Source organism: Primulina eburnea, chromosome 2 (genome assembly GCF_022965805.1).
Source record: "Primulina eburnea isolate SZY01 chromosome 2, ASM2296580v1, whole genome shotgun sequence".
Taxonomy (NCBI): domain Eukaryota; kingdom Viridiplantae; phylum Streptophyta; class Magnoliopsida; order Lamiales; family Gesneriaceae; genus Primulina; species Primulina eburnea.
Window position 1 is genome coordinate 43,871,730 of NC_133102.1, and position 27,515 is coordinate 43,899,244.

The 27,515-nt window shown below is 31.9% G+C and overlaps 3 protein-coding genes and 1 long non-coding RNA gene across 4 annotated transcripts; 1 reads left to right on the forward strand and 3 right to left on the reverse strand.

Annotated features, from left to right (window-relative positions):
• Positions 1-471: 471 nt before the first annotated feature.
• On the reverse strand, positions 472-6,402 carry LOC140823464 (protoporphyrinogen oxidase, mitochondrial-like). Its single transcript, XM_073184827.1, has 18 exons — positions 6,231-6,402; positions 6,093-6,135; positions 5,786-5,921; positions 5,622-5,687; positions 5,375-5,425; positions 5,202-5,258; positions 5,028-5,098; positions 4,570-4,606; positions 4,301-4,366; positions 4,053-4,093; positions 3,657-3,786; positions 2,470-2,649; positions 2,145-2,219; positions 1,671-1,794; positions 1,491-1,599; positions 1,342-1,416; positions 1,153-1,259; positions 472-829 (listed from the first exon to the last, which is right to left on the reverse strand). Exons 1-18 carry the CDS (start codon positions 6,379-6,381, stop codon positions 729-731), a joined length of 1,620 nt encoding a protein of 539 aa, XP_073040928.1. The 5' UTR covers positions 6,382-6,402; the 3' UTR covers positions 472-728.
• A 4,920-nt stretch (positions 6,403-11,322) lies between these two features.
• LOC140823465 (ankyrin repeat domain-containing protein SAT10-like) lies at positions 11,323-15,564 on the forward strand. The gene is made up of 4 exons (XM_073184828.1): positions 11,323-11,766; positions 12,485-12,760; positions 13,296-13,433; positions 13,767-15,564. The coding sequence occupies exons 1-4, from the start codon at positions 11,437-11,439 to the stop codon at positions 15,312-15,314; spliced, it is 2,292 nt and encodes a 763-aa protein (XP_073040929.1). The 5' UTR covers positions 11,323-11,436; the 3' UTR covers positions 15,315-15,564.
• A 323-nt stretch (positions 15,565-15,887) lies between these two features.
• LOC140823466 (uncharacterized) lies at positions 15,888-18,880 on the reverse strand. The gene is made up of 8 exons (XM_073184829.1): positions 18,590-18,880; positions 17,889-18,074; positions 17,701-17,816; positions 17,405-17,496; positions 17,122-17,143; positions 16,936-17,004; positions 16,262-16,360; positions 15,888-16,183 (listed from the first exon to the last, which is right to left on the reverse strand). The coding sequence occupies exons 1-8, from the start codon at positions 18,810-18,812 to the stop codon at positions 16,103-16,105; spliced, it is 888 nt and encodes a 295-aa protein (XP_073040930.1). The 5' UTR covers positions 18,813-18,880; the 3' UTR covers positions 15,888-16,102.
• A 1,922-nt stretch (positions 18,881-20,802) lies between these two features.
• Positions 20,803-21,453, reverse strand: LOC140824763 (uncharacterized). Its single transcript, XR_012116454.1, has 2 exons — positions 21,264-21,453; positions 20,803-21,108 (listed from the first exon to the last, which is right to left on the reverse strand). It is a non-coding gene; the product is annotated as an uncharacterized lncRNA (long non-coding RNA).
• Positions 21,454-27,515: the final 6,062 nt, after the last annotated feature.

Genomic DNA, 27,515 nt, shown 5'->3' on the forward strand with positions numbered 1-27,515 from the left:
TATAATTTTAGAATAATATGATTTAAAAAAATTATATGTAAATTTTATATAATCTTGGAATAATATGATATTAATCTGAGTGGATTAATTTAAAATATTAAAAGATTTTAGAATTAAAATTCTAATCAGGACAAAATCATATTTCTATCTCCGCCACCGAGTTATTGGAATAGAGCTTTTATCCAAATAGGATTTTGGGTGAAATGATGATTTATTCTTCTTTTTCTAATAATTTGTACCGATAAAGGCTTCAATCTTGCATTTAAAGTTGTGAGCATCTGCGCCATTCCCCGTGGCCCCCTCAAATTAGGACCGGAAACAAACTACTTCAGTTTTATCTTTTCCAAATAGTGTCAAACGTCATATTCGATCGTTCTTTATATTGATTATTTGTGCGATGATTTCAATAAATTACTTAAGTGTAAAAATGATACATAAATATATTAATATAGTTATTCGATTAAATAAAAATAAATAAAAACAAAGGAGTATTCTTCAGAAAAGTATGAAACAAATACATGGGTATAGATTTGTCTTCCTATTATTTTGATGTAAAACATAAAACATATACTACTGTAATAGAGTTATGAGTCGGAAATGACATCCTCCTACAAAAGCAAAAGGTTCCCAAACTTTCAGTTACTTTAGCACTAATAATCACATTATCATACCTGACTACAATCATATACAGTCAGGAAAAGCCGCTACACGCTGCTGCTGAGTTTCAACTAAGCATTTGACAAAGCCTCCAGATACGAGATCACGAGATCAGCAGCATGACACCCACTCGATATTGCTTTCCCGACGGATAATCCTCCCTTGTGGTTGCCTATCGATGATAATATGTGTTTCAGCACAAACAAAAGAATCGAGCTAAAGCAAAACGTTTCCATACCGCCACAAATGCATGTTTATCCCTTGGTTTGCCTTATTTTTACCACCTATTATTCCCCCTTCAACAGATGATTTATGTTTTGATTATTCAAAAATGGCAAGCAGTGTGATGGAATACATAACAATTTGCAGGATGCTTTTAGCCAAATCACAAATGAAAATGTTTCCCGGTAATAAAAATATGATTGGTTAAAGAAAATAATAAGGGGAAAAGAATTTATGGAAATCAAAGTGAGCAGACGTAAACCGGAGACTTGCCAGCATAAAAAAATCCTGGAAGGTCTTTTTCCATCTTCCCGATAGTTTCGATGACCGAGTTATAATCGTGCCCATATAAAGGAAATCCTCTGCTCCAATAATAGTGACTGCAATCAATCGCATAACATGTAAGCAAGTATAACTGGAAGCACTATTTTCCTAGTCCATACGCACTGCATAATTACATACTTCAGAAAAGTGGGTTCTCCCTCAGCACCCAACAATTGTTTGAGATCAGAAGTCACTATCTGCTTCAGTTCATCCCTGTGAAAAAAATACTATGAGAAAGCTGTATGTACTCGAGACATGCAAAAAACAATCAATGATATTTACTATACCTTGATGCCTTTGCAAGCTCTCTGTTTCGGCTCCCCCCAACAAATGTGGTGTAGAGATGAACATCACTGGGTGCACGATCTGGAAACATCATAGAAGAGAAAAGGGTCCCTGCAAGCACAAAGTATTATAGCAGTTGGATAACAATAATAGTTACACAACCTGGAGGGGCAGTGTGTCACCAAGTGTCTTCAAGCCATTTTCTTGCTCTTTGGAAGGTACGAGAACTCCAAAACCTTCAAGGGGCCGCTTGACATACTCTCTCTTAAATGTGGTAATTATAACAGATATTGGTATATAACTGACCTGCGCATATTACATCTAGAATGAACGACAATCAAACAGAAAATCATACAAGTACTTTCCTATTAAATGCAGTAAGTGCTGTCCACAAATTTGTCCCATTATGAACTACTAATAATTGTAAGGATGTTAGCACTAAGATATGAATAACTTAAGAGTTAAGACTCATTAAATGTCGCAAACTGAACGAATATATTAAACTTGCATGACATCATTGACCTTTAGAAAAACAAACAATTACTGTTCATCCACCAAATTACATTCGCATTTGCAACTAACTTCTCGAATTTGTCAAACACAAATAATATGCTGAAACCTGGATGCGTTCACTGAAAAGGCTAAAAAATGCATACCTCAGGAACAAAGTCTAATGGAAAAGGGCTTCCTCTTATGTTAATATTCATGTGCTTAACAACAGAGAGCGGAGCCTGGCAGAAAAATTGAAATCATTCCAATATCTCAGACATTCTGAACATTGTAACATCATAAGAATTATAATTTGCAATAAAAAGCAATTTGTCCAAGTTATTTCCATATTTATATTCACAGAAGAGGCCAGAGCCGATGTCTCTTTTATAGTAGACAAGGAAGTCTATCAATTGTTACATGGGCTTGAAATAGAGAGAACGGCTTCTGTAAAAATACATTATGAAACCCTCTCTACAAACATTTACTTACTGTAACTACCACTGCGTCAAAAGACTTCTCATCATTAAGCTTCTTGCCTTCTGACTCATAAGAAACTGACCAGTTATCAAGTGGAGAGTTCTCGTTGCAGCTACTGGATAATTCCAGCACCTTAGATTTGAGTTTTAGTTCCTCTTTATCAAGAACATTGCACAGTGCGTCAGTGAGTGTCTGCAAACACACATAAACTAACGCATTACAATGGCAGGGCCGTCAGTGTATCCAGAAAGTTTATGTTAGCATGATGATATAAGTTTAAAGACGCATGCATAACAACCACAGAGAGCCTGACCCTTCCAAATCCCTTACAAAAGGTTTTAATGAAGTTAATAGCAGGTACAACTTTTACACATGAAATGCAACTGAGGATTACAATCAATTTAATTCTGCATAAATCTGTATCTTGATTATATGTTATTCATCCATATAGGATAGAAAGAAGTGAATGCCAGAGCTTAAACTTTATAGTATCGGCCTACATATTTATCACATTAGTTTTAACATCTTAGCTAAGCCTACAATGAATTGTTAAATGGGGTCATTATTTGATTGGTAGGTATGCACTAATTATAAATATAAATCAGATATACAATTTTGTGTTTTGTAATAGATAAAATTGTTTAATTGTTCAAAAACTACATATGATCGAGTTAATTATATTTTTGCTTATGAAATAAATTGATTTGTCTTTTATTTAGATCAATGAAAGGGACAAATATTCGTATAAAATGAAAAATAGATCAGTTCTTTATTTTGGATAATATGGAACGACAATAATGTAGAATAAATTTAAAAATTATACTTTAATAATAACATAACTTTTCAAGTTATTTGAGAAAACATATTATTATTCACTCAATCAAATTTTCACATATATTTTTTTAAAAATAAAATTTTATTATTAAAATGTAATCTAATGTATTATTTGAATTTAGAGAACACCGGAATTATAAAATTCAAAAATATTAATATAATAAAATCTAGTCTTTTGTAAAATTATTAGTGAGATTATTATTCAAAAACTGGAAAAAATATTAAATATGTTAATAGTGTAAAAGATTGAAATAACATGTATATCTTAACCCATCTATTTTTTATTGATGAAGTTTTTAACATTAAATTTAGCCCCCTTAGGCACAAAATCCTGGCTACGCCCCTGGTTAGGAAACAATATGTACCTGCATTCCACCCAAAAATGAGAAAGACCCACGCTTATTTTTTTTTGCTGATGAGTTCTTCATTCCGCCAGAAGTATCCTTTTTGGCAGATAACTTCGACTGGAGAGCACCGGCTATAATGGAGCCAAACCTGAAGACACCAAAGTTTTTAGAACTATCAACAGAATATAAACAGAAATCGTAAATGCATGAAAGAGACTTTTCACAAGTTTAATATTTCAGAATTGTTTAGATTGTTTCACAAATGTTGTGTCCATGTGTCTAAACTATAATCATACATAGTAGATAGTCATAAAGCAAGATCTTCACCATCTTTGTCTACATAAAAAGTATTAATTCAAACTATTAATTACCCATAAGCAACTGCCATTCTACGGATTAAAAATACCAACTTACCTCTTCTCAAGGTTCCATAACTCTGGAAATACATGGCGCATCTGGTCAAGGAAAAAATAGGCAAAACGTTTTCGGTGATTTTAACAGCATGGTATATGTAGGTTAATCAAAACAAAACCACCAAAGGAGTGAAATGCGTTCCAATGTCCATTCTTTCAATTTTCCTCATTTCAGTCATTGATCGGATAGATAAAGATATTGTCGTTCATTTATTGGGCATATCGATAAAGAAATTTGAAATCACTCACAGAAAGGGATTCAGGGTCACCTCCGCTTGTCCCCGCAACGAAAGGATCGATGAGATAGTCGACAACCTAATGATAATTTTGTAAGAATATATTTGGAAGCTGAAACTTATAAGCATGGTGTAAAGTAAAATTCCATTTTGATGGCACAACAAAAATAGGGAAAAAAGGTGTGACAAAATTCAACATGTTGGTTTGAGGCCAATCGCAAGTATGACAAGTGTTGAGCTGAAATGTGAAAAATTTTGAGTTTGTGAAACTATATAGATTACCTCTTTCCCAAAATGACGTTGGGAGAAGGAGCCAACACTGCAGGAAAAAGTAAATGTTGGTCACATGCAATAAGCTCAATTCTCCATATGGCAGGAAGCAATAGCTAAGCGAAGTAAAGTTAATGTATGATGTGAAGGAGGAGAACAGATGCTAATAAAGTTGACTAGATTCCTATAACATATAGATAAAATTCCCCAAGTCGTTCATTATCAAAAATGGTAACTAGGACATTTATCGACAAACAAAAATGTTGTCAATAACAACGATTAACAGAATATATGCCAATAAAGCTCCGTGATAATCACATAAATAGGGTTGAGTGGTCGACAATGGTTGACAGTTTAATCAGGAAAAGATATCATTCAAAGAGAAATATCGAAGGACTCCACGATAAAGAGGACAAAGATAAAGCTCGCAAACAATATCTAGTATAGCATGCTTGTCCAATCATTGATACCTTTCCTGTGTGTCAAGCCCTTTAGAGAGAGTATTTTTCTTCCATAAAAATGGCTCCAATAATAGTTGAAGCTGGAAATAGAAGAAAAAAGGAAAACTGCAGTGAATAAATAGGGGTACCTCATCCTGTGCATTAAATAAAGAGATGTCATCAAAGTCAAATGTGGTAAGTAACCTTTGATCTTGATGAAAGAAAATTGCTCCCGATCAATTCTATGGGATTCGATGGTAACTGTACAGGAATAATTTACCAAATATTAGAAAGAACATGTCAAACATGAAGCAGTACCTCCTGCATCATCAAGATGACAATATATGCTACTCCTGTAAATGTGCTGACGACATTACCATTACAGGGGTCCCATTTTTAGCTATATAGCGCTTGTGCTGTGAAATTGGCTGCATTCAAGCATAAAAACACAAACTAAATTAACCAAATCATAAGCTTGAGATTGCATGCAATTATACTTCACTACTCATATTGCTATTGCAGCGAAATCCAAACCACTTGGCAAAAATCGTCCAAGCCCATTTCAAGAGAAGCAAAACTAAAAGGAAGGGGAAGGAGAAACAACAAAAAGGAAAAGGGCCATACAAATTGTTGCTTCTCTCTGAGTCCGAGATTATCCAGCAAAAAGCCAACAGCTGCCTCACTCTCAGTCTAAATATCAAAGTCAAGCAGAAGTCATTTGAGTTAGCATAAAAAACGATATTTTGCAACTTTAACAGCTAGAAGGCACTGCATTACAACAAACGAACCATGGTATTTGCACCCTCGTCCCATATCAGACCATCATGGGAAACGCTTTTCAACATTCCTCCAGCTCTCCCATCAGCTTCAAATACCGTGACATTTAAACCTTGTAATTTCAACTTGTATGCCGCAGATAACCCACTGCAAAAAAAAGAAAAGAAAAAAGAGGCCAAATAACGTAACAAACCACAAGCAACTCACAGTTAGGAATTCATCAACAGAGTTGAGAAATCGCAAGCCTTCCACAAGACCACCACATTTCTATGATCTTATCACTAGATTCTAACACCACCTTGATTCTCGCTAACATACCTAACACCAGCGCCAATCACAGCAACACGTTTACCCGAAAAACCTAAAACACAACATTAGTCAAATCATTCACACCGAAGATTCCAAGGTCCAAAGAAGCATTGCAACTAAAACGTCAAATGATAGAGGAAAACACACTTCTCTTATCTTCTTTGGTCGCAGAATTCATCGCCAGTATTCTTCCAACTCGAAGTTGTGGCAACGAAAGTTGATGGGTTAGAGATTTATCCAGTCTTCTCCGGGGTCTTAGCGCATGGTATTGTGCGTCAAATTCAAGAATCTTGTTCATCTGGGAAGGTAGAAAAAAGGAAAACCGGGCTTTCTGATCTATATATGTAAACAATGGGCCGAACAGTTATGGCCCAAATTCACATTCGACGTACCGGCCCAATAGCGTTCAAAATCCAAGCAATTATAAGTATTGATGAATTAACTGATTGATTATCATACTTGGCTCGTTGAATAGAGTCAAGTTATTAATTAACATGTTCAAACTTTACCACTTTTAATTTAAGTAATATCTTGTGAGACCGGGTCGAGTTAGATACTCGTTTTAAAAATTAATCCATGAGACAGTCTTTTTGCGTTTTAATTTTGTATAACGACCGTATGTATAATGCAATTTTGAGTGGAAGTAATATGATGCAAAAATGAAAAATCGGAGTTTTAAAAATATATATTTTAATTATTTGTGTCGAATCAGCCTACGAGCAACCCATCATATTAATATTTTTTACTAAAATAATTTATGATAAAAAAAATTTAGTTTCTTGGACAGTGGCAATATTTTTCAAAAAAGAAATTATCATTGAGAGAAGGAGATTAGATTATGGTACAAGCCAAGTTTGTTTAAAGTTGCTTGTTCATATAAAATGATGATAAAAAGTTGATGCTAAGAGCATGGAATCGTGACATTTAAGTAGAAATAATCAGCTTGGGGAGTGATGGTTGGTATTTGAGATATCATACATATAAATTCCGCCCACCACATTTAAAATCTCTGGTTATGTCTTTGTCCGTTTAACGGATATAAATCCATAAAATCATCTCAAATGTATTTTTCACTCCAGATATAAACCGATCTACCTGTTTCATGAATATAAATCCATGATATCATCTCACAATAGATTTACTACATGGTATATGTATGTTTGTGTGAAATTACAATGTGTTTTATAAAATAATTTGTGGCGTAACATATGAGATAAACATCTAACCAACAAATCGAAATATGTAATAATATTAAACAATATAGTAAAGTATTACCTAACTATAATGAAACCCCACTAAAAGGTGCTCATGGAATCCAAAACTTCAAAATCGTGGGATCCTTAATTTTGAACTTTAAATTTATAATTTGCGCCACATTAACTTACTTTCATATTGTTTTCGGAGGTTAGTCATTATTCATATATTCTAACATCATTAAATTATACGAGTCAGTCTCGCATATTTAATTAAAGTTAAACATCTTTTATTGTAGATCCAAAGGCACCTAAAATTTTGCGATGGAAATATTTTGTTATGAGGTATAATATATCCATGTCATTTTATACTCCACATCAACACATTTTAATTGCCATGGAAATATTTTGTTATGAGGAATAATATATTGATACATTGTGAGAAAAGTTATATTTTTTATTTTTCCAATCGCATGTTTTTTTATTGTCACGTTATCGGTCAATTCACGGTCTTATGACATTGACTTGCGCTTTTTCTTTCAATTTTAGTTCTTCTTTCACCGTAATACTGATATGACATTAGATGTGTCAGCAATATCTGCTGTCACGTAAAATATTTTTTCGCTAAATATTATCTTTCTCCACTGCCACGTCAATACTTTGAAAAAAAATTACCAAATCAAAAAATGTGCAAAATAGTGAACTAAGAATGTTTATTCACGGATAACGTAACCAAAAAATAAATAACATACATCTAAAATTTAAAAAAAAAATGTAATTTTCCTTACAATGTTCATATATTTATCTATTTATTATATAACCACGTGTATTAATAAATCAGTAACACTTAGAATATGGACATCATCATCTCCTAACCATCGAGACAAACATGTCAATGAGTATATGTAAAATGTCAGCACCGTAATTTTTGCAAATCTTATAAAGTTTTGTCACATCTTTTTAAAATACATCGATGAAATAACATTTTAGTTCTACGACCCCTAAAGTCCCAATTCATTTTTAATGTGTTTTTGCAATAATAATATATTTGATTTAATTAAAAAAAAACCCAATAGGTATCTATACTTCTATACTATATTATTAAGTTTGAGGGCATGATAATAACTATCTAGAGAGGACACCAACTTTTTTTTCTTAATTTTACCTTTATATGATACTAATATTACACTTTTGTTTTGTTTTTTTTTTTTTTATTTCAACACCCACTTTTATTTTTATTTTTTTTTATTTCAACTATTCAAATATCAATTTAGTTCCTCCATAATTTGTCAAATTTCACTTTAGTCCATCAATAATGATAAAAATGATTGTACACACACGCATCGCGTGTGTATAATAACTAGTATATATAATGCTAATTCATAAAATATCATTTTTTTTGCAGAAGAATGAAACAGTTAAAAAATAGGTAATTATATTTTCATGTTCCACAGAACGAATATTATGATGTTTATTTGTAATATAAGTATCTATATATTATTATTATGTAATAATGTTGAATTTAGTACAAATTTTGCGACGTGGATACATCTCATTGGACGCATAAAATATTAATTTGACCTTTGAACACATGCCAATTGGAAATTTATCATATACTAGAATAAGATATTCATTATGCTTCCAATTGGAAATGTATCTTGATATACAATGCATATAGAAATACTTGGTTTTTGCTTTACTTATAGTTAAAGATGGGAGTGATTATTATAATCGTTCACATACATTTAAATACTGACTATGAATTCACGGACGAATTCATAATCACTATCATTGCAATCTCTATACGACATGCTCGTCCGAGTAGATGTTGACAGTGAGAACGAATTCATAACCATTAATCAAACACTTACATATTTTATCAATTCGAAGATCATTGAGCCTTGATGACTCTTGTTCACATTTTTTTTATTGATCATATAACGAATATACATTTTCGGCCATATTCTTTTATTGCTTTTGTAAATGCAATGTATGACCAATGAATAATAATTAATCAGGAATATTAGGAGTGAGAAACATGAAAATAAATAAGAGTTATATATTGACCTCACTAATTGAAATTTTCATTCAAACCTCCACAAAATACATTTGGTGAAAATTGTATAAAATTGGTCTACTTTTAATATTGAATTGATTAAAAAATATATCACATTCTAAAGTTTACAAACACCCTACATATCGATTAAAAATTGTTATTTAAAAATTTGTATTTATCTAATCATAAGTTTAAAATATTTATAATTAATTTGATTTATTGTCTAATTTACTGTAATTTAAAGTAAAGTATAATTCCTAGTGTTTTAATTTTAATAATTTTTAAGATATAGTATGATTTGAAATAATTAATGCGTATCCATTTCAACTATATGTAGGGATTCTTGCATGAAGTAATTCATACTTAAAATTTCAACCACATGTATGGATTCCTGCATCCAAATTGGCTAGAATTTGAAATTTACGGTCTTAAATCTATCATACTTATTTTGAAATAACACAAAAATTCTTGTGAAACATGTATTATCGATCAATTTTCTGAGACGAATATTTGATCTTGCACAACTTATGAAAACATTAATTTTTTATGTCAAAATTATTAATTTTCATTATAGATATGAATTAGATCGATCTGTCTTATGAAAAAAGATCCGCGAGACTGGTTTACAAGAAATATAATCTTTGAATAGTTTCGAATTTCAATATTTTGAAATCTCCCACTTTAGCTCATTTCTCAAACAATGTAATATATTTTAAAATTGAACAAAACAGAATCATTTGAACTTTATCCACCAAATCTTATTTTCAAATTCAAATTACTCCATGCAAAATTCTATCGATCTAAAAACAATTCCAAAAAAAAATAAATATATAATCGGTTTTATTTTTAAAATTTATTGGATATCGATAAAATAAAAAAAAAAGAAAAATAAGCACTGTGAATTAATTGATCAGGTCGGCATTGTTCTCTTTACTATACGAATCGGGTCAACTGAACGAATTAAAAAATGTGGGGAGTCTGTGGTTATATAGGCTAAAGCCGGGTTAATTTGTGATGATTAAAAAAATTTGGGCCGGTTATGTAATATCTATGACTGTATTTTGAGTGAGAAATGGTTAGAATATATAATTTTTGTGTGGATGGTGAAACTAGAGTTTAAAATGAATTGAGCTGTCTCGTGAGTTTTTCGTGCTGACTCGATAAATATTTAATTTGTATTTAAAATTATCTAATTTGAAAATCTCCGAATTTTGTTTGGCCGAACTTGAGCAAAATTATTTTGTTCGATAGTTAGTGGACTAGCTCGTGAACATTAATATTTTATTAATATGATATAATCATATATACATTTCAAGTTTTTTGATCTTTAAAGCTTTCAAACTTTCATTCTCAAACCTTAATATATGAGAAATAGTTCAAATAGCTCGCGAATATTTTTGAACATTTCGATTCGAACTCAAACTCGAATATCATTTGGAGCCGAACTCGGCCCAAAAAAATTGAAATTTTCGAGCTTCAAGTCGATATCGAGCTCGAATATACTAAATTCGACCCGAACCCGTACTTTAAATATTTATTAATATTTCGTTCGATTCGATTCGTTTACACTTATAAGTGAAACCTTTTTGTCATATATAAAATACATTTTTTTATTAATTTTAAACTTGAAATTCTATTTTAAAAGAGTGAAAATTTAAATTTATTTAATATAATCTATGTCAATTATTATTTTATTTCTTTGTTATATATAATAATAATTTTATTTTCAATTTATTAGATTGTAACTCTGAAAATATATAAATTTATATAATATCCATTATTTTACACGAGGCCAAAAATGTTAATTTGAGGAAAAGACAACATAGGATTTTTCAAAAAACAACCTAATAAATCAAAATCTTGATATTATTTCCACCCCCAAATCTTGATATCATATAAATTTAATTATAATAATATATATATATATATATATATATATTATTATTTAATTTAATAAATCCCCAATAAATATACCCCCACCCTGACACTGGCGCTCACTCGTTTCAAGTTTGTCTACCCTTCTCGACTTCTGTGTCGCCATTCTCTCTCCAGCCATTGGGCAGCTCACCATTGAGCTGCTACTCTAGTCTTGAGCTGTCAAATTATGGTATTGAGGCATGGCGGCGGCGGAGGAGGAGGCTTTCTGACGGGGAAGCAGGTGGTTCCCCTGGATAACCAGGTCGAGGTCTCGCAGCGGCTTCTCGAAGCTGCGTTGTGTGACGATCTGAAATCGGTGATCGAATGCCTGGGAGATCCGTTCGTCGATGTCAACTACGTAGGTGCTGTGTGCTCGAGGATCCGGAAAACCGAGATTGTTTTGCTCGAGGAGTCACCGTGCGAGGTGCGCGTCGATTACGATGAGTTCCGGACTGACGTTACGCCGTTGTTCGTTGCTGTTAGTAATGGAAATCTTGATCTCGTTAAGAACTTACTGGTAATTCAATGTTGAGTTTGAGCTGTTTAATTATTTATTATTTTCATTTTAGTTTTTGCCCAGTTTTTTGGTTGAATGAATCGTTTCTTCGTCCGCTTGGGGTATCTATCATTTTTTTAATATACGGTAGCAGGACTCTCTGGATGTGATGCTGTTGATGAAGGAACTGTCTATGATTGAATAATGGAATGCTGAAATTTCGGTTTTTATTTTGAACAGGACTTGCGCTTTTGTATTCAAAATTTAAAAGTTGATGTTCGAGTTCTCTTTCTAACTCCTATTTTGAACCGCTTTTACGACTCGGTTAGGAGATTTTAGCTGTTCGACTGCTTAAATCACTTTTTTAAAAATTGTTGAGACTTCTCTTGCGGTGATCAAGTATTATAAACTGAATTCGCCTTTATTTTTCTTGCGTAAACATGGCAATCTTAATTTGATAGAACTGAAACTTTTATGACTGTTAAACGCTCATGATGCTAACTTGTGTATTGACTTAGCGAATGTGAGTACTCGTCCGTTGGACAGGACAGACAACGATTTGGATCGTTCTCGCATGTTTTTTTTAGTTGCTCCAAATTGCAACCATCTTCTGAAACTGTTTTAATATTTGAATTGAAGGGATCAGAATGGTGTTGTGTCTTTTTTCCAGAGTCTCGTGCATTTGTTTTATATGCTGTGACTGTGATTTATAAGTTTGTTCATTTTTGTAAATCGGCAGAGTGCAGGAGCTGATTTGAATCTGAAACTATTTAGGGGCTTTGCGACCACAGCAGCCGTAAGAGAAGGCCGCTTTGAGATCCTTGAAATTTTACTCAAGGCTGGGGCATCTCAACCAGCATGTGAGGAAGCATTATTAGAAGCCAGCAATCATGGGCGTTCGAAATCAGTGAAGCTTCTTATGGGTTCTGATCTTATACGGCCTCATATTGCCGTTCATGCTCTTGTGACAGCATGCTGTAGAGGTTTTGTGGATGTGGTGAAAGCTTTCATGGAGGTTAAATTTCTGACATGGTTGCTAATATGAATCAGGGAAATTAAAATTGTTGGCTAACAGCTTGATAAGCTACTTGTTTAGAGAAAGAATATATGCAATGAAAATATTTGATCATTTATTTTAAAAATTGAGCATCATTATCTTAATATTGAAAGTTACTTGTCTTTACACCCTTTTATCCTTGCCTTTTGAGGAGTAAAGTTACTGCTATGAGAATCCCGTTTTTCCTACCGCTAGCCCCGCATCTTTCTGGTCAACATTTTAGTTCTAGTGAAACTGCACAGCTGTGTTGATGACCAATTTATATAGCTGGTACACTTCTTATGTGTGTAATCATGAAATTTTCTTGCATAGAGTTTAGGAGTCAACACTATGATTATGAGCTAAACCATGTTTCTTATTAATGTCTTCTAGTTCTTTGTGCTTGCATTACATGGGAAACTCTTGCTATGTTTGTCGATCTTGACCTACCATTTTTCTTTTCTCCACCAATCTGCTGATCTGGCGCCATCTTTATTTTTCTGCCTGGTTTCAGTGTGGAGTGGATGTGAATGCAACTGACCGCATGTTGCTTCAATCATGCAAGCCTTGTCTATATGCAAACGCTGACTGTACTGCGCTTGTAGCTGCTGTGGTCAGTAGGCAGATCTCAGTTGTTAGCCTACTGCTGGAAGTAAGCAAATTGATGCTAAATTATTATCTGTGTTTGTCATAAATCAACTTTCATCTAGTAAGTTTCAAGAATTGGGGAAAACTGTCTGCTAAAAGAATCGCCTGCCTTGTAAAATTCAACCCAAAAAAAGGTTGGATTTTATGTTTTGAACAAAATAGAACCACAACCAATCTGTACTCACAATTTACCATAATCGTTTATTGTTTCACATTGTTTGTCTAAAAACTAGGTGATGTCACACTCTGCAAACTATCTTCAAAGAGTATTTTGTTTTTGCGATTTGTGGACAGAAACTGATATCCGTTCTGTATTTTATTGACTTTTGGAGCGAAGGCTGGAGCCAGAACTGATGTTAAAGTGCAGCTTGGTGCATGGTCTTGGGATACAGCTTCAGGTGAGGAACTTCGAGTGGGTGCAGGACTGGCAGAGCCTTACCCCATTTCCTGGTGTGCCGTAGAATATTTCGAGGCAACAGGTTCTATCTTGCAGATGCTTCTCCATCACCTCTCCCCAAACTCCCATCAACTTGGAAGAACACTTCTCCACCATGCAATTCTATGTGGCAATGGCGGTGCTGTGAAAGCGCTTATAAAATGTGGTGCTCACATAGAAACCCCAGTTGAGACCACTCAAAAATCGAAGTTTAGGCCATTACATATGGCGGCTCGTCTTGGGTTTCCAATTATTCTTAAAACTTTAATAGATTCTGGTTGTAATATCAACTCGAGAACAGAATCCGGTGAAACAGCGGTTTTAATCAGTGTCAAGTACAAGCAGGAAGATTGCCTTAAAATATTAGCAAAAGCAGGTGCAGACTTTGGTTTGGTTAACACAGCAGGCCAAACTGTGGTTTCTATTGCAAGGGCTAATCGGTGGCATATAGAGTTTCAGCAGATAATGCTGAATGTATTCCGAAGTGGTCATGTGCCCATATCTTCCAACACATCCGCATTTTCACCTTTTCTATTTGTAGTGCGATCAGGAGATATTCTAGGTTTAAAATCTCTTATTGGAAAAAAAGGTTTTGATCTTGATGAACAGGATGCTCTCGGTTTCTCAGCGGTCATGATCGCTGCCATGGAAGGCCACATTGATGTCTTTAGTCAACTTGTATATGCTGGGGCTGATGTGAAGTTGTGCAATAAATCTGGCGAGACTGCTATCACTTTGTCTCAACTGAGTCAAAATAAAGATATGTTTGAAAAAATAATGCTTGATTTTGCCCTTGAGAAGGGAAACCACAATTCTGGAGGATTTTATGCGTTACATTGCGCTGCCCGATATGGAGACTTGGATGCGGTGAAGTTACTGATAAGCAAGGGTTATGAAATCAATGCCTCGGATGGGGATGACTACACGCCACTGATGCTGGCAGCAAGGGAAGGCAATGGTGAGATGTGCCAACTCTTGATCTCCAATGGAGCACATTGTGATGCGAAAAATGCTAAGGGTGAAACTGCGTTATCACTTGCTAGAAAATATGGGGGGCTGCAAAATGATGCCAAACACATTATACTAAATGCACTTGCACGCAAGCTGGTATTATGCGGTGCTACGGTACTAAAGCACACAAAGGGAGGGAAAGGATCTCCGCACACAAAGGTCATTAAAATGGTAGGATCTAGCGGAGTACTTCGATGGGGAAATTCGAGCTGTCGAAATGTCATATGCCGAAAAGCTGAAGTAGGCTCTAGCATAAGTTTCCAGAGAAGCAGACGAACAAAAGGCGATGGTAGTAAGCCTGGAATTTTCTATGTGATCACTTCAAAGAACAAGGAATTCCATTTTGTGTGTGACGGAGGAGAGGAAACAGCAGAGTTATGGGTGCGTGGTATAAGGCTTGTAACAAGAGAGACCATTTTTGGCAGTTTAGAGGACTAGAAACGTTTTTACGGGTTAGTTTGTGCTATAACAGGAGTGTTTCTCCTCTTTTTTCAGAACCATTAGATTCAATTTTTTATTAAAATTGACATATATGATCATGATCTAAAGACCAACATTTGATCACATAGGAGAAGAAATTCTCCAGTTATAGCATAGAATAATCCCGTTTTTACGTAAGTTGTACATATAATCTCAACACTCTTACATCTCAGTGCACCGGATTTGTGCCATTTCAATGTGAAGATTTTGTAAATAGTTGTAAATTCATTATTAGTTATTTGATGGATGAAATGTTCGAGGTTCATAAGCTTTGCGAATCCAGTTTTGGAAAGATTATAAAAGTCAGTCATATTTGCCTATTTTACTCCTTGTTTTTAAAAATACAAGGTTTTAAAATATTGTTGATTTTATGCAAGGAGTTATGTAATTTTTAAAATTTTCACTAGGCTGTTTGGGTATCATTTGCCATAATATCATGAAAAACAAATTTTGGGCAAACACAATAAGAGCTACAGTTAAAGATTCATAAGAAAACAGGGTACTACGACTATGTGATGTACAGGGTGCTGATTTAAATAAATCTAAAGCAAATGCATTTGAAAATAACACTACAAATAAGTAATGCAGATACAAACAGTGAACGGAGATGATATTTAAACCACAAGTGCCGGTACCAAAATTCTATTGAATCATTCATTGAATTAGCTTAGACACGAATGACATGAAAGAGGCCACATTTCTCCCAATTCACTGTGCAATAAATAAGGCACACGAAGATCCATCATTCAGCCTACTTTAATTTCCTTTTCCTTATTCTTGCACATATCTTCAGCCTTCTTTATGTACTTCTTTGTCAAATCATCTATCTGAAATGTAAAAAGAGCCAAGTGATAATTGAATCAGAAGCACATCAAGTCTTGTTCGCAACAATGTATGCAACTCACTTCTTTCTCCATTCGTTTAACTTCATCCTCTGACAAACTTGATCCTGCTTTATCTTTATCCTTCTTCTTGGGTGCTACTTTTTTAATACTGTCCAATGCCTGTGACCATGATATTAGGCTTTAAGTGAATAAGCAAGAAAATGTTTCTGGTCAAAGATTCATTGTCCACCCAAGCAGATTCTATTCAGAGTTCTGCGTCTTACACAAACACACAAAAAGAAAAGAAAAGAAAAGAGAAAGAAACATTCATAAAACATTTCAGACAGCATAACAAGCGTTTACAAAAGGTAAACCACCACAGGCATGCAATAACTAGAAACACGTTCCAAGATTTTGATCCATTTACTCTATGTCACAAGTAGTGCAACAAAACAGGATCGTGCCTCTTTTCAGTATACTTCAATTTGATCTTGACTAGATGTTACCTCACGCACATAGATATATCTTGAAAAATATACCGAATTTCTTTTCTTTTCTTTTTTTTTTTTAGGAAAAAGTGCTAGGAAAGCCATTTTATAGGTGCAAGATATGTAGGAAAATATGCATCTGACAATAAAATGGAAGCGACTATGCACAAACCAAGTCAGATAATAATGACTAAATGACCGTTCAATCCGCTCCCATTTTATAAGTCATGAACTTTCAAGGAAACTTCTTGGTGCTCGCAGCAGTACCTTTTGGCGTGATCTTCTAATGCTTTGCTTCACATCTTCAGATGATTTCGCAACCACTTTAATTATAGCCTGTTAAGAGACATTTTGACCATATTGGAAGTTTTATCATCAAAGAGAAGGGCTTCTGGTCATCAATGACAAAATACGTCATATTTGAATTAGAAGAAACATTAATTTAATACTCACTTGAGTGTGTTCTTTAGTCAATCTGCCAATTGAAAGCACCACCAAAGTATAAAATTAGTGCATCAACATCGTTCAGTGAACACAAGTATGTACTAAGTTATATTTGTATAGAGAGAGAGAGAGAATAAAAAGTTTACTGGGCTTCTAACATAAGGAAGACAAAAATGAATGGCAGATTTTATTCTTTTAGTCAGAGAGATTCAATTTTTGATAATTGGAATGGAAAAATCTTACATTTAAAAATTATTATTAACAGATTCATTGCAAAGGGAAAAACTCTTACGATGGTATCGGTATAATCAGCTGTTGGTCATCGGACCGAGGATTTAGACCCAAGGGCGACGAAATTATGGCTTTCTCCAACTCTTTCAAGGTCTGCAAAAGATTCTCTATTATCAAAATATTGAAGGAAAACTAAATGATGAAATATGAAGAATACATTTGAATTTGTCTTTAAATGAAAGAAAACAGGATCTACGGATATACATCAGTGGCGTACTGAGATTTGGCTCCAACACGAACTGAAAAAGAAAATAAATTAAAAAAATGTGAAGATCAGAATTAAGAAGCAACACATACGCTTGGATCAAATGGAGTAACTCTTAGAGTTTTTGGGTCTGATACTGAGATAGCTGCCATCCTGTTGATGGGTGTCTTAACACCATAATATTCTACCATGATGTGGTCAAGCATCCCTGAATCAATCAAGACACTTTAAAAGATTAATAATATGGGCCATGGACACAAAACAAGGCATATTCATGCACCTTCTGATGCCCTTCCAGTTCGCAACTTGGTCAACTCCCGGGAAAGTGCATCAACGGCAGCATCCATTTGCGAGGCAGCAGCAACCTTAGCGCTAGCCCCTACATTCCCATGATCCGACCTACCTTCATCATCTTCATCATCATACTCCTCTTCTTCTCCCTCTTCCTCAGTCTCTTCCTCTTCCTCTAGTAAAACACAATTAAGAAAAAAAAATTTAATTTTAAAAAATTCATAAGACTATACTTCTCCCTTTCAATTAGACCGAAATACATATGAATTTAGTCAAGAAAGGAGTTGCTCTGCCAGAGGACATACAAAACAACGAAAATCATTCTGTTCTAGGCTTCTAGCCTTCTATCCATTGCATTTTATTCACATCCCTAAACACTTCTGTTTAAAGTTAAACATACATGCGTAACAGCATTTCCTTCGGTCTCAGCCGAATTTCATAACATTCACTAAAACTGCATTTCGATCAAAACATCCGGATTTGACCTAGAAATGTTTCAAAATCTTGAACTTGCCCACTTTTTCAAAAATTATGGTACAGAAGATGAAATGATCTTTGTACAGACCAGTTAACCACAAAAAGACAGCACAACTAATATTGTTTGAGCATAAAACAAATTGACAGCTACACAAATTCAATTATATCATCCACAACAAATTATAAATCAAGTAACATGGAAAGTAAGATTACCGATTTGTTGTTTCCTTCCTTTGGCAAAACTTCGGCGAGCGTCAAATTGATGAAAATTTGTGGATGGAGAGTTTGAGAAGGTGTGAGCATCAAAGTGATGGGAAGAATTAGGATGAGATGAAATGATGCTGGAAAATTGGTGATTGAAACGGATAGATGAAGCTCGAAGTGTGTGTACAAAGTTTCGAGAAGAAATTAGGGCTCTTCTCAGTGAAATCGCCATTGTTCAATAATTCGAGCTCCCACACTCTCTCTTATTTTCTTTTCAGCTGATTTTGTTTGGAATGATTAAAAATATTCTATAGTTTTATTCATGTTTGATTATTTTTATTTAAAAACTGGTTTTGATAATTGAAAATAATAGTATTTGATATTTTAAAGTTGTTATTTTAAAATTTTTTTATTAATAATATTTAATACTTTTTATATTTGATGTAAAAAGATAGTTTATAAATATAAGAAATATATATATGTTATTAAATAAACTTTTTAATATTAAAAAAATTCATCGAAGGAAAACTGAGATAAAGTCATTGAGTTATGATAAATTAGGTTTTTAATCTCTCTTCAATATCGATATTTTTAAAATCATTAAGATCTATTAGTCAAATTTCAATTTTAATGGGATATATTTGTTTTTTAACGAATTTAAATTTTTTTTTAGGTTACATAATATGACATCGACTCGTAGATAGATATTGTGAACAATGGACATGCGTACACGTTTATATACACGTTTACACACTTGTGAGCACCGATGAGGTATCACTCACTCATTGGATGAACAATTTTTCTATATTTCATCACATCCAATAGGTGAGTGACACCTCATCGGTGCTCACATAGGTGTGCACGATAGATGTGCAGGATATCAAAACTGTATATATATATATATATAAAGGCTTGTTACCCTGCACCCCTTGGGTGCAGGGTAACGTGGGCGCCTGCACAGCTGGTGCTGTGATCGCGCCCAGTTGTTTTTTTTGTTTTTTTTATTTTTTTTATTTTTTTAAATAAAATATTATATTTTAAAATAATATAATATCTGTCTCGTAATTTCAAACAAGTTTTTGCCAAACTTTATTATATTTTCTCCATTTGAGGCACAGTTTTTGTGTCATGTTATCAACTTTGATAATATATTTTTATTAAACACACTCTCTTAATCTAATGAGGATTTTTCTTGAACCAGAATTCTATAATTATGAATAAAGTAAATAAATAATTAGGAGTAAAATAAAAGGTTAGAGTAATATGTAATGCACTGATTCCGAGAGAATTTATTTAAAGGCAGTTGAATTCTGTGCACGAGTTATTTAATTAATGATAATCCAACTTAGTCTCCGACGTAATTTCCGTACCTTCTATATTTGTCAATGTCAAATATATTCTGAGCATAATATAATAAGAATAATGATATAAATTTTATGAATATATCTCTTGTGAAACGATCTCATAAATTTTATCTGTGAGACGGGTCAATTTTACCGATATTCACAATAAAAAGTAATATTTTTTCATTAATAACCCAAATAAAATATCTGTCTCGTAATGACAAAAAATTCGATTTCAGATTTTTTGTGCGTAAATGACAAAAAATAAAAAGAATTTTTTTATGTGAATTCTGTGATTTTGAGCGTTTGTCGTGATTCTGTTAAATAAATAAATAAAAAATATTTTTAAAAAAAATTAAAAAAAATAAAAATAAATAAAAAAACCAGCTGGGCGCCAACACAGCGCCAGCTGTGCAGGCTCCCACGTTAGGGTGCAGGGTATATATATATATATATATATATATATATATATATATATATATATATATATATATATATATATATATATATATATTATTAAGTTTGACATCTTTAGAGTAACTATCTTAGATGACACCAAAATATTTAATTCCATAATTACTCTTATTACCTTATTAAAAACCTCTTTTAAATCATTCAATATTTTACATAGAAAAAAGTAGAAACAAAACTTCTCTTTAAAATCGAACAACTCTTTTAAATAGAAAATAATTTCGTGTTAATTATGTAATATTATTTGATAAAATTAAAAATTATAATAACACATGCAACACGTGTACATCTTTTACTGGCATCCAAAATCTAAGAGGTTGACGGTTGATTTCAAACGGAACCAGAAGAGTCGGAAATGAAGCAGGACATCAGAAGCTCGGAGCAAGACATACGTATACATTCACAAGATTTGAAACTTTAGTCATTGGACACACAGCCGCCATCATTCATTTTCTCAACTATAACAACAAATTCACGTTGGTTTGAGAAATCACTGAAGTAAAGGAAAGATCACTCATTAATGACATGCTGATTTTCTTGATGTAAGAACACAATACGCATGCAGATTGTGCACCGCCACTGCTGTCCATATCAAATCTTCGAATGAGGCAGCAAAATCTTCTTTAATTCTATTCTCAATATCTTCCCAGATGCACTCTTTGGTATGGAACCAGTACTGAACACGACATGCCTTAGTTTCGTGTAAGGAGCAACCTGCACAAACCACGACACCACAAACATAATATGTCCCTAGCTGAGCACGGTTTAACATGTTTTTTACTTTCAAATAATATATAAACACACGCAACGCGCATATATATGAATACGTAAAAGCACAATTAGATATCCAAAGCCAAACTAGCTACTACCTGTTCTGCTGTGAATTTCATAACTTGTCCTTCATCTAGGCTGCTTTGTGGGCGTCGCACAACGTACGAAGGCCAAGGGGACTTGGCCAGCGTCTTCATCAGGGTAGTTGTGTAATTCAGTGATTAGAATCTCAGGATCAAATATTTGCCATTTGACATATAAGCTCCAGCACTGATTGACAGATACCACAAATATAATTAGCTCATGATTATTTATGTGTATGCATGTGTGTTCAACAATATTTATCTTACTTTTGACAGGCCGATACAAGGATGATATGAAGAGAATAATTATCACATTACTCACACTATTTTTTATTTTTTAACGATTAATTCAATCTACGATACATCGATAAAGTTCAGAGTTTATTCTTTGCCTGAACTCTTGAATATTAACATATATAATTGAGTTGTTTTAGATTTATTATACATGTAAGTGTATAATGTTGCCATATTCTATCTAAATATAAAAATATTTATTAATATAATTCATGATCAGAATCATATTTTTACTATCACTTTGACATTTATTTTAATATCAAAACCTTCAAATTGTAAAAATAATATAGTTAATTAGACTATGAATATTCAAAATAATAAACCAAAAAACAAATATATTAATTTTTTTTTACAAGAACCATAATTTCTAAATTTCTCATGATATATTTTGAAGTTATAAACTTCTATCCATAAATAATGTCCTAAAAAAATAGCTACAAGTACTATCAGTGAAAATTTGATAGGGTATAAAACATGAAAATAATTGTAATATTTTTAAAAACTTTTATTTTTTGAGAAAAAATATTTAAAAAACATAAGAAAATTTAAAAATCTTATAAATCATTTTAAGTAACTATAGATATAAAGTAATTTGTTTAACATAAAAACGATTTGAATTCATTCTTATTTTTTTTTCATTCCATTTGATTTATATAAGAGTAATTATTAGACATAAAATTAATTTAAACTCATTTTGATTCTTTTGAAGTGTTTTCTTATGGTACCAAACAATTATTTGTGTTTGTCATGCATAGACACTCATGTCAGTGCAATCCTCATATATTATGTTCACCATTAATTTAGTATAGGGATTTGCATAGTAAATCACAATTATAAGAAATAAATTCGTGTTTTGGGTAACAAATATAACTTTTGACCTAAAGATTAAGAAACATTCGAACTAAAAGATAAATCTTTCACCATCATTTAGTTTTTTTGGGTTAAACGTGCATGAGTGATGATAGTACTGCGATGATTGAACTCTTAAGAAGTTCTCATGAGTTCACTACAAGAAAATTGATTTTCCGCAGCACGTCATCAACAGCGTGCATTAAAAGCACGCTGCGAATACTACTTTTCACGGCGTGTACCCATATGTGCGCCGTTAATAGTGTTGCACTTGATACTATTAATTTGATACTATTAACGGTGTGCATTAAAAGCACGCTGCGGATATTACTATCGACGGCGTGCATTAAAAGCACGCTGCGGATATTACTATCGATGGCATGCATTCAAAGCTGAAAATTGACCGAGTTGGCCTATTTGAAGGATATATCTATGAGATCGGCTCACAAAAGACCTATTCAAAAATTAGAGAACAGTAAAATTTGAACAAGGGTGTATGTATACTTCATGTTCATTCAATTTATTTTAAATTCATTAATTAATGTAAAAAAAATATCAAATAAATGGAAATTAAAAAAAGGAAAATAAAAGAATTATTTTTAAAATAAAGATATAAATATTTTTTGAAAATAAATTGTAAATTTTATTATTCTTCTATTCATTTTAAATTCTATTAAAGATATAGTTTTAAAAACAAATAAAGTATAAATTTTATTTCTGATGGCTAAATTTCATTTCTTTTTCAATTTATTTTAGAATTAATTAATAGTTATGAAAAAACAAACAATAAAACCTGTATTTATTATTATTATTTTAAATTTTATTAAAGATATAATTTTTTTTAAAATGAAGTATAAATTTCATTCTAGAAAATGAAGGCTTAATTTAAATTTTATTCCAAAATCTGATGATTAAATTTGTTTTTCTTAAATTTATTTTAGAATATATTAAATAATAGATGGAAAAAACAAACAAGAGAAGTATACTAATTATTATTATTTACGTTATTCATATATGTTAATTTATTCAAGTTAAAAATAAAATTGACACATATCTTACTTGTTTCATGAGTCAATTTTGTGAAATATGTCTCATATCTGACTTGAATCATGAAAAGACATTGTTTTTCACTCCGAAAATTACTAGGTCAACCCCTATCAGGGCTATATAATAATGAAATGTCTCACAAAAGACCTACTCAAAAATTGGAGAACTATAAAATTTTGAAAAATATTGTAAACTTCATTTTTATTCGATTTATTTTAAAATTCATTAATTAATGGAAAAATAGAAATCAAACAAAAATGTAAATTTTATTTTATAATATATTAATTGATAGGTGGAAAAAACAACAAGGAAAGAGAAATGTACTAATTATTATTATTTACGTTTTTCATAGATGTTAATTTATTCAAGTTAAAATAAAATTGACAAAGAAACTCCTTTTAGGCTGTCTCGCGAGTCAATTTTGTGAAACATGTCTCCTATACGATTTGAACCATGAAAATTAAAAATAGAGCATAAATTTAATTCCAAAAATGCTTACTAAATTTCATTTTCTTCAATTTATTTTATTATACAGTAATAGCTCATAACAAACAAACAAAGAACATGTATCTATTATTATTTTAAATTTCATTAAATATATATATTTTTTTAAAGAAAATGGAATATAAATTTCATTCCACAAAATGAAAGATAAATTTAAATTTTATTCCAAAAAATAGTATATCAATTTTAATTTTTTTCAATTTATTTTTGAAGTCATTAATAACTGGAAGAAAACAAAAAAAAAATATTTATTAATATCATCGTTTCAAACATCATTAAAGATAGGTTTTTTAAAAAAAAAATGGAGTGCAAATTTAATCACAAAAATGAAAGTTAAATTTCATTTCCCTTTCATTTATTTTAAATTTCATTAATTAATAGATGAAAAACAAACAAAAAAGAAACATGTATTTGTGATTATTTTTAAATGAAGATTATTATAAAAAAAGTAATAATTAATTAATAATAATGTTAATTATTTTTATTAGATTATATTATATTTAAAACCAAAAAACCCTCTTGCTCCAAGCCCTTCCTTTCCTTTCTGACACTTGAACCAACAGTGATCACGTAAGTTCTCCTTTAAAAAATGTGTGATATAACTTAAATTTTTGCATTTTTTCTTAAATTTCTACGTTAATGCGTTCTTCGATATATTGATTCACTAGATACGATTAAAATTAATAGCCGTTTTTCACACTTAATCTCGTATTAAACTCGTATAAGCTAAAAAAAATTGAAGCTTGCTTGTGAATCGAAGCTTCGTCACATCTTTTTTTTAAAAACGTCCTTGCCTGATTCTTATGGTTCATGGGGAGTACCAGGATGTTCACCAAGTAGAAACGAAGAATTCTGTAGGAATTGTATGGGTTCTCTCTTTGTTCGTCGAGGTTAATGGATGATGAGTTTCTCTTAAATTTTGCTCTACACAGAAATGTAAATAAATCAAACCAAGTACTACTAAGTTTTTCGAGTTATAACAATTATTGAATTCAAACCCAAATCGAATATGTTCAAATTTTCTCGAGTCGATTTGTTACGGATCCAATTATTACTATAGATTTTCTCGAGGATTCTGATGTTGATGTAAAAGTAGGAGTGGCTTCTTGCACAGCAGGTGGCAACACAAATATATCGTGTATAAAAATAATGAGCTACAGCAGCAGGTGCAAGTTCCTTTCATAAATTTAACGCAAATGAGTTTGACAATTTAAATTTGTCAAAAATAAGATGAATACTGTTAACACAAATAAAACCTTTCATATAGATAAAACGATTTTAATGAGAGGAAGCTTACGGAATTACAGCAGCATCTGCAATATCTGGGCCCTCTGACCCATAGCTCCCCTTGCTTGCCAGGAGGCAACGGAGTGGCCTCCTACAAATTTTAATGAATTTATGAAGTCTAAAAATTTAAATGTCACTACAACAAAAACGCAATACGACAACGGATTTTATCCCACGACATCCGTTGTCGTAGCCTTTTTAAAACTGTTGTAACTGAGGGTGTTGTTGAAATTGCGTTCTTAAACCGTTGTCGTGGCTATCATTTGCGACGGATTGTTGAATTCGCGACGGATTTTACCGTCGCTAACAATTAAAAATTTTCAAAAAATTGAAGCGAAAAAAATTATCCTAAATCGAGACTGAAATAGTCTAAGAGAGAAAAATTTTAAGTGGAGGATATTGGACCGAAAATTAGGGATGTCAATTTCCTCCGAACCCGTTGGAGGATCCGATATCCGATCCGAATAGAAGAGGGTATGGAGGGAATTTTAGACCCGATTAAATAATTGGGTAATCGGGTATGTGGATTTTCGGGTTTGGGTATGGAGGCGGGTTTGATATAATCCGACCCACACCCGACCTGAATACCCGTTTAAATTAAATATATATATATATATATATATATATATATATATATATATATATGTGTGTATATATATATATATATAGTAATTATATTTATTTTTATTAAAGATTTATCTTCTCAAATCCAAATATATCATACATATATAGTAATTATATTTATTTATATTAAAGATTCATCTTCTCAAATTCAAGTAAATCGATACATTTTCTTTTCTCTTCTCTTTCGCTTTCACTTTTACGTTTCAAGGTTTTACCGCTATTTTATTTTTCATTCAATTTTTCATCTTCTCAATTGGTAAGTTTATTCCATGTTTGACTTCAAAAATTGAAAAATATTTTATTTTATTGAATTGCGTACTTTTATTCAAATAATATAAACTGTTTTTAATATTTTGTTATTTTTTCTATAAAGTTTATTTTACAAATTTTTATCATTAATAATTTTTCATATTATTCATTTAAATAATTTTTTAAATATTCATAACTTCGTTGAAACAATTTAAATTTGAAAAAATTCAATTGTATATGATAATAGGATATTTGGGTAGGATATGGATATCTGATAATCCGATGGGTATGAGGATGAGGATGAAATTCAATACCCGATGGGTATGGGGATGAATTTAATAAATAGATATGAGGATTGATGTATAAAATCCGACCCATGTCCTACCCATTGCATATCTACCGAAAATGCTGATATTTATAGACAAATTGCGACGATTTTTGGTGAAATCATCGCTATTAATGAGGTAATTTGATAAATCTTCGCTATTAGCGACGGTTATTTATTAATATGTCGCAATTAGCGACAGTTAAGCAAAAACTGTCGCGATTAGCGACGGTTAAACGAAAACTGTCGAGATTAGCGACGATTGTTATTAAACTGTCGTTAATTTAAAAATGCGACGGTTTTGCTTAAAATTGTCGCTAAATATGGCAACAGTTCAATAAAACCGTTGTTATTTGTCCAAAAAACACGCTAATCGACAGCAGTTTCTAAAGCCGTTGTCTATTGTTTAAAAAAACACGCTAATAGAAAACGATTTATAAAACTGTTGCAAAAAATCGTTGTCTTTTATCCCAAAAAAACACTCAAAAACTGACAATTTTTAGAAAATCGTTGTCTTTGACCCTCAAAAGACAACGGTCTAAAAACCATTGTCGTTTGCTTAAAAAAACGCTATACGACAACGGTTTTCACTCAAACTGTTGTTAAAAAGTATACGACAACGGTTTAGTGAAAAATCGTTATTGTAGGTGCGTTGTTGAATGACTTTTTCTTGTAGTGTTTATTTAATCTAAACATTTATATATTGTATAATAGTTGGTGATATTCGATGTAAACTTTCATAAAATTTTAAAAGTCACACGTGGTAACTTTACTTTTAAAACTTGTATAAAAGTCAAGACGTATTTAAAATATAAATAGACTTTTAACGACTTCATGAAATTATATTAAGTACAAGAATTAAAGCCTAACGTACAATAATAAAATGTCAAAAAATGTATTTGATTTAATCTACATATTTGGATGGACATTTAATTGAGAAATATCTCAAACTCACATCTTCATTTTTCATTTCTATTAAAAATAATATCAATACATACACTAATTAATTCATTCTTTTCTCTTCTATATGTATTTATTTTTCTTTTTACTTTTCTTTTTACCTTTTTTTGGAAAAAAAAAATTATTGC

Excerpts from the sequence above, each read along its gene's own strand:
- LOC140823464 (XM_073184827.1), bottom strand. The coding sequence starts at position 6,381 with ATGAACAAGATTCTTGAATTTGACGCACAATACCATGCGCTAAGACCC. Across the intron at positions 4,094-4,300 it reads GTGACCCTGAATCCCTTTCT|ATGCGCCATGTATTTCCAGA; the intron begins GTGAGTGATTTC and ends TTCCTTGACCAG. Across the intron at positions 830-1,152 it reads TCCAGGATTTTTTTATGCTG|GCAACCACAAGGGAGGATTA; the intron begins GCAAGTCTCCGG and ends TATCATCGATAG.
- LOC140823466 (XM_073184829.1), bottom strand. The coding sequence starts at position 18,812 with ATGGCGATTTCACTGAGAAGAGCCCTAATTTCTTCTCGAAACTTTGTA. Across the intron at positions 18,075-18,589 it reads AGGAAGGAAACAACAAATCG|AGGAAGAGGAAGAGACTGAG; the intron begins GTAATCTTACTT and ends GTGTTTTACTAG. Across the intron at positions 16,361-16,935 it reads TTAGAAGATCACGCCAAAAG|GCATTGGACAGTATTAAAAA; the intron begins GTACTGCTGCGA and ends TCATGGTCACAG.
- LOC140823465 (XM_073184828.1), top strand. The coding sequence starts at position 11,437 with ATGGTATTGAGGCATGGCGGCGGCGGAGGAGGAGGCTTTCTGACGGGG. Across the intron at positions 11,767-12,484 it reads ATCTCGTTAAGAACTTACTG|AGTGCAGGAGCTGATTTGAA; the intron begins GTAATTCAATGT and ends GTAAATCGGCAG. Across the intron at positions 12,761-13,295 it reads TGGTGAAAGCTTTCATGGAG|TGTGGAGTGGATGTGAATGC; the intron begins GTTAAATTTCTG and ends GCCTGGTTTCAG.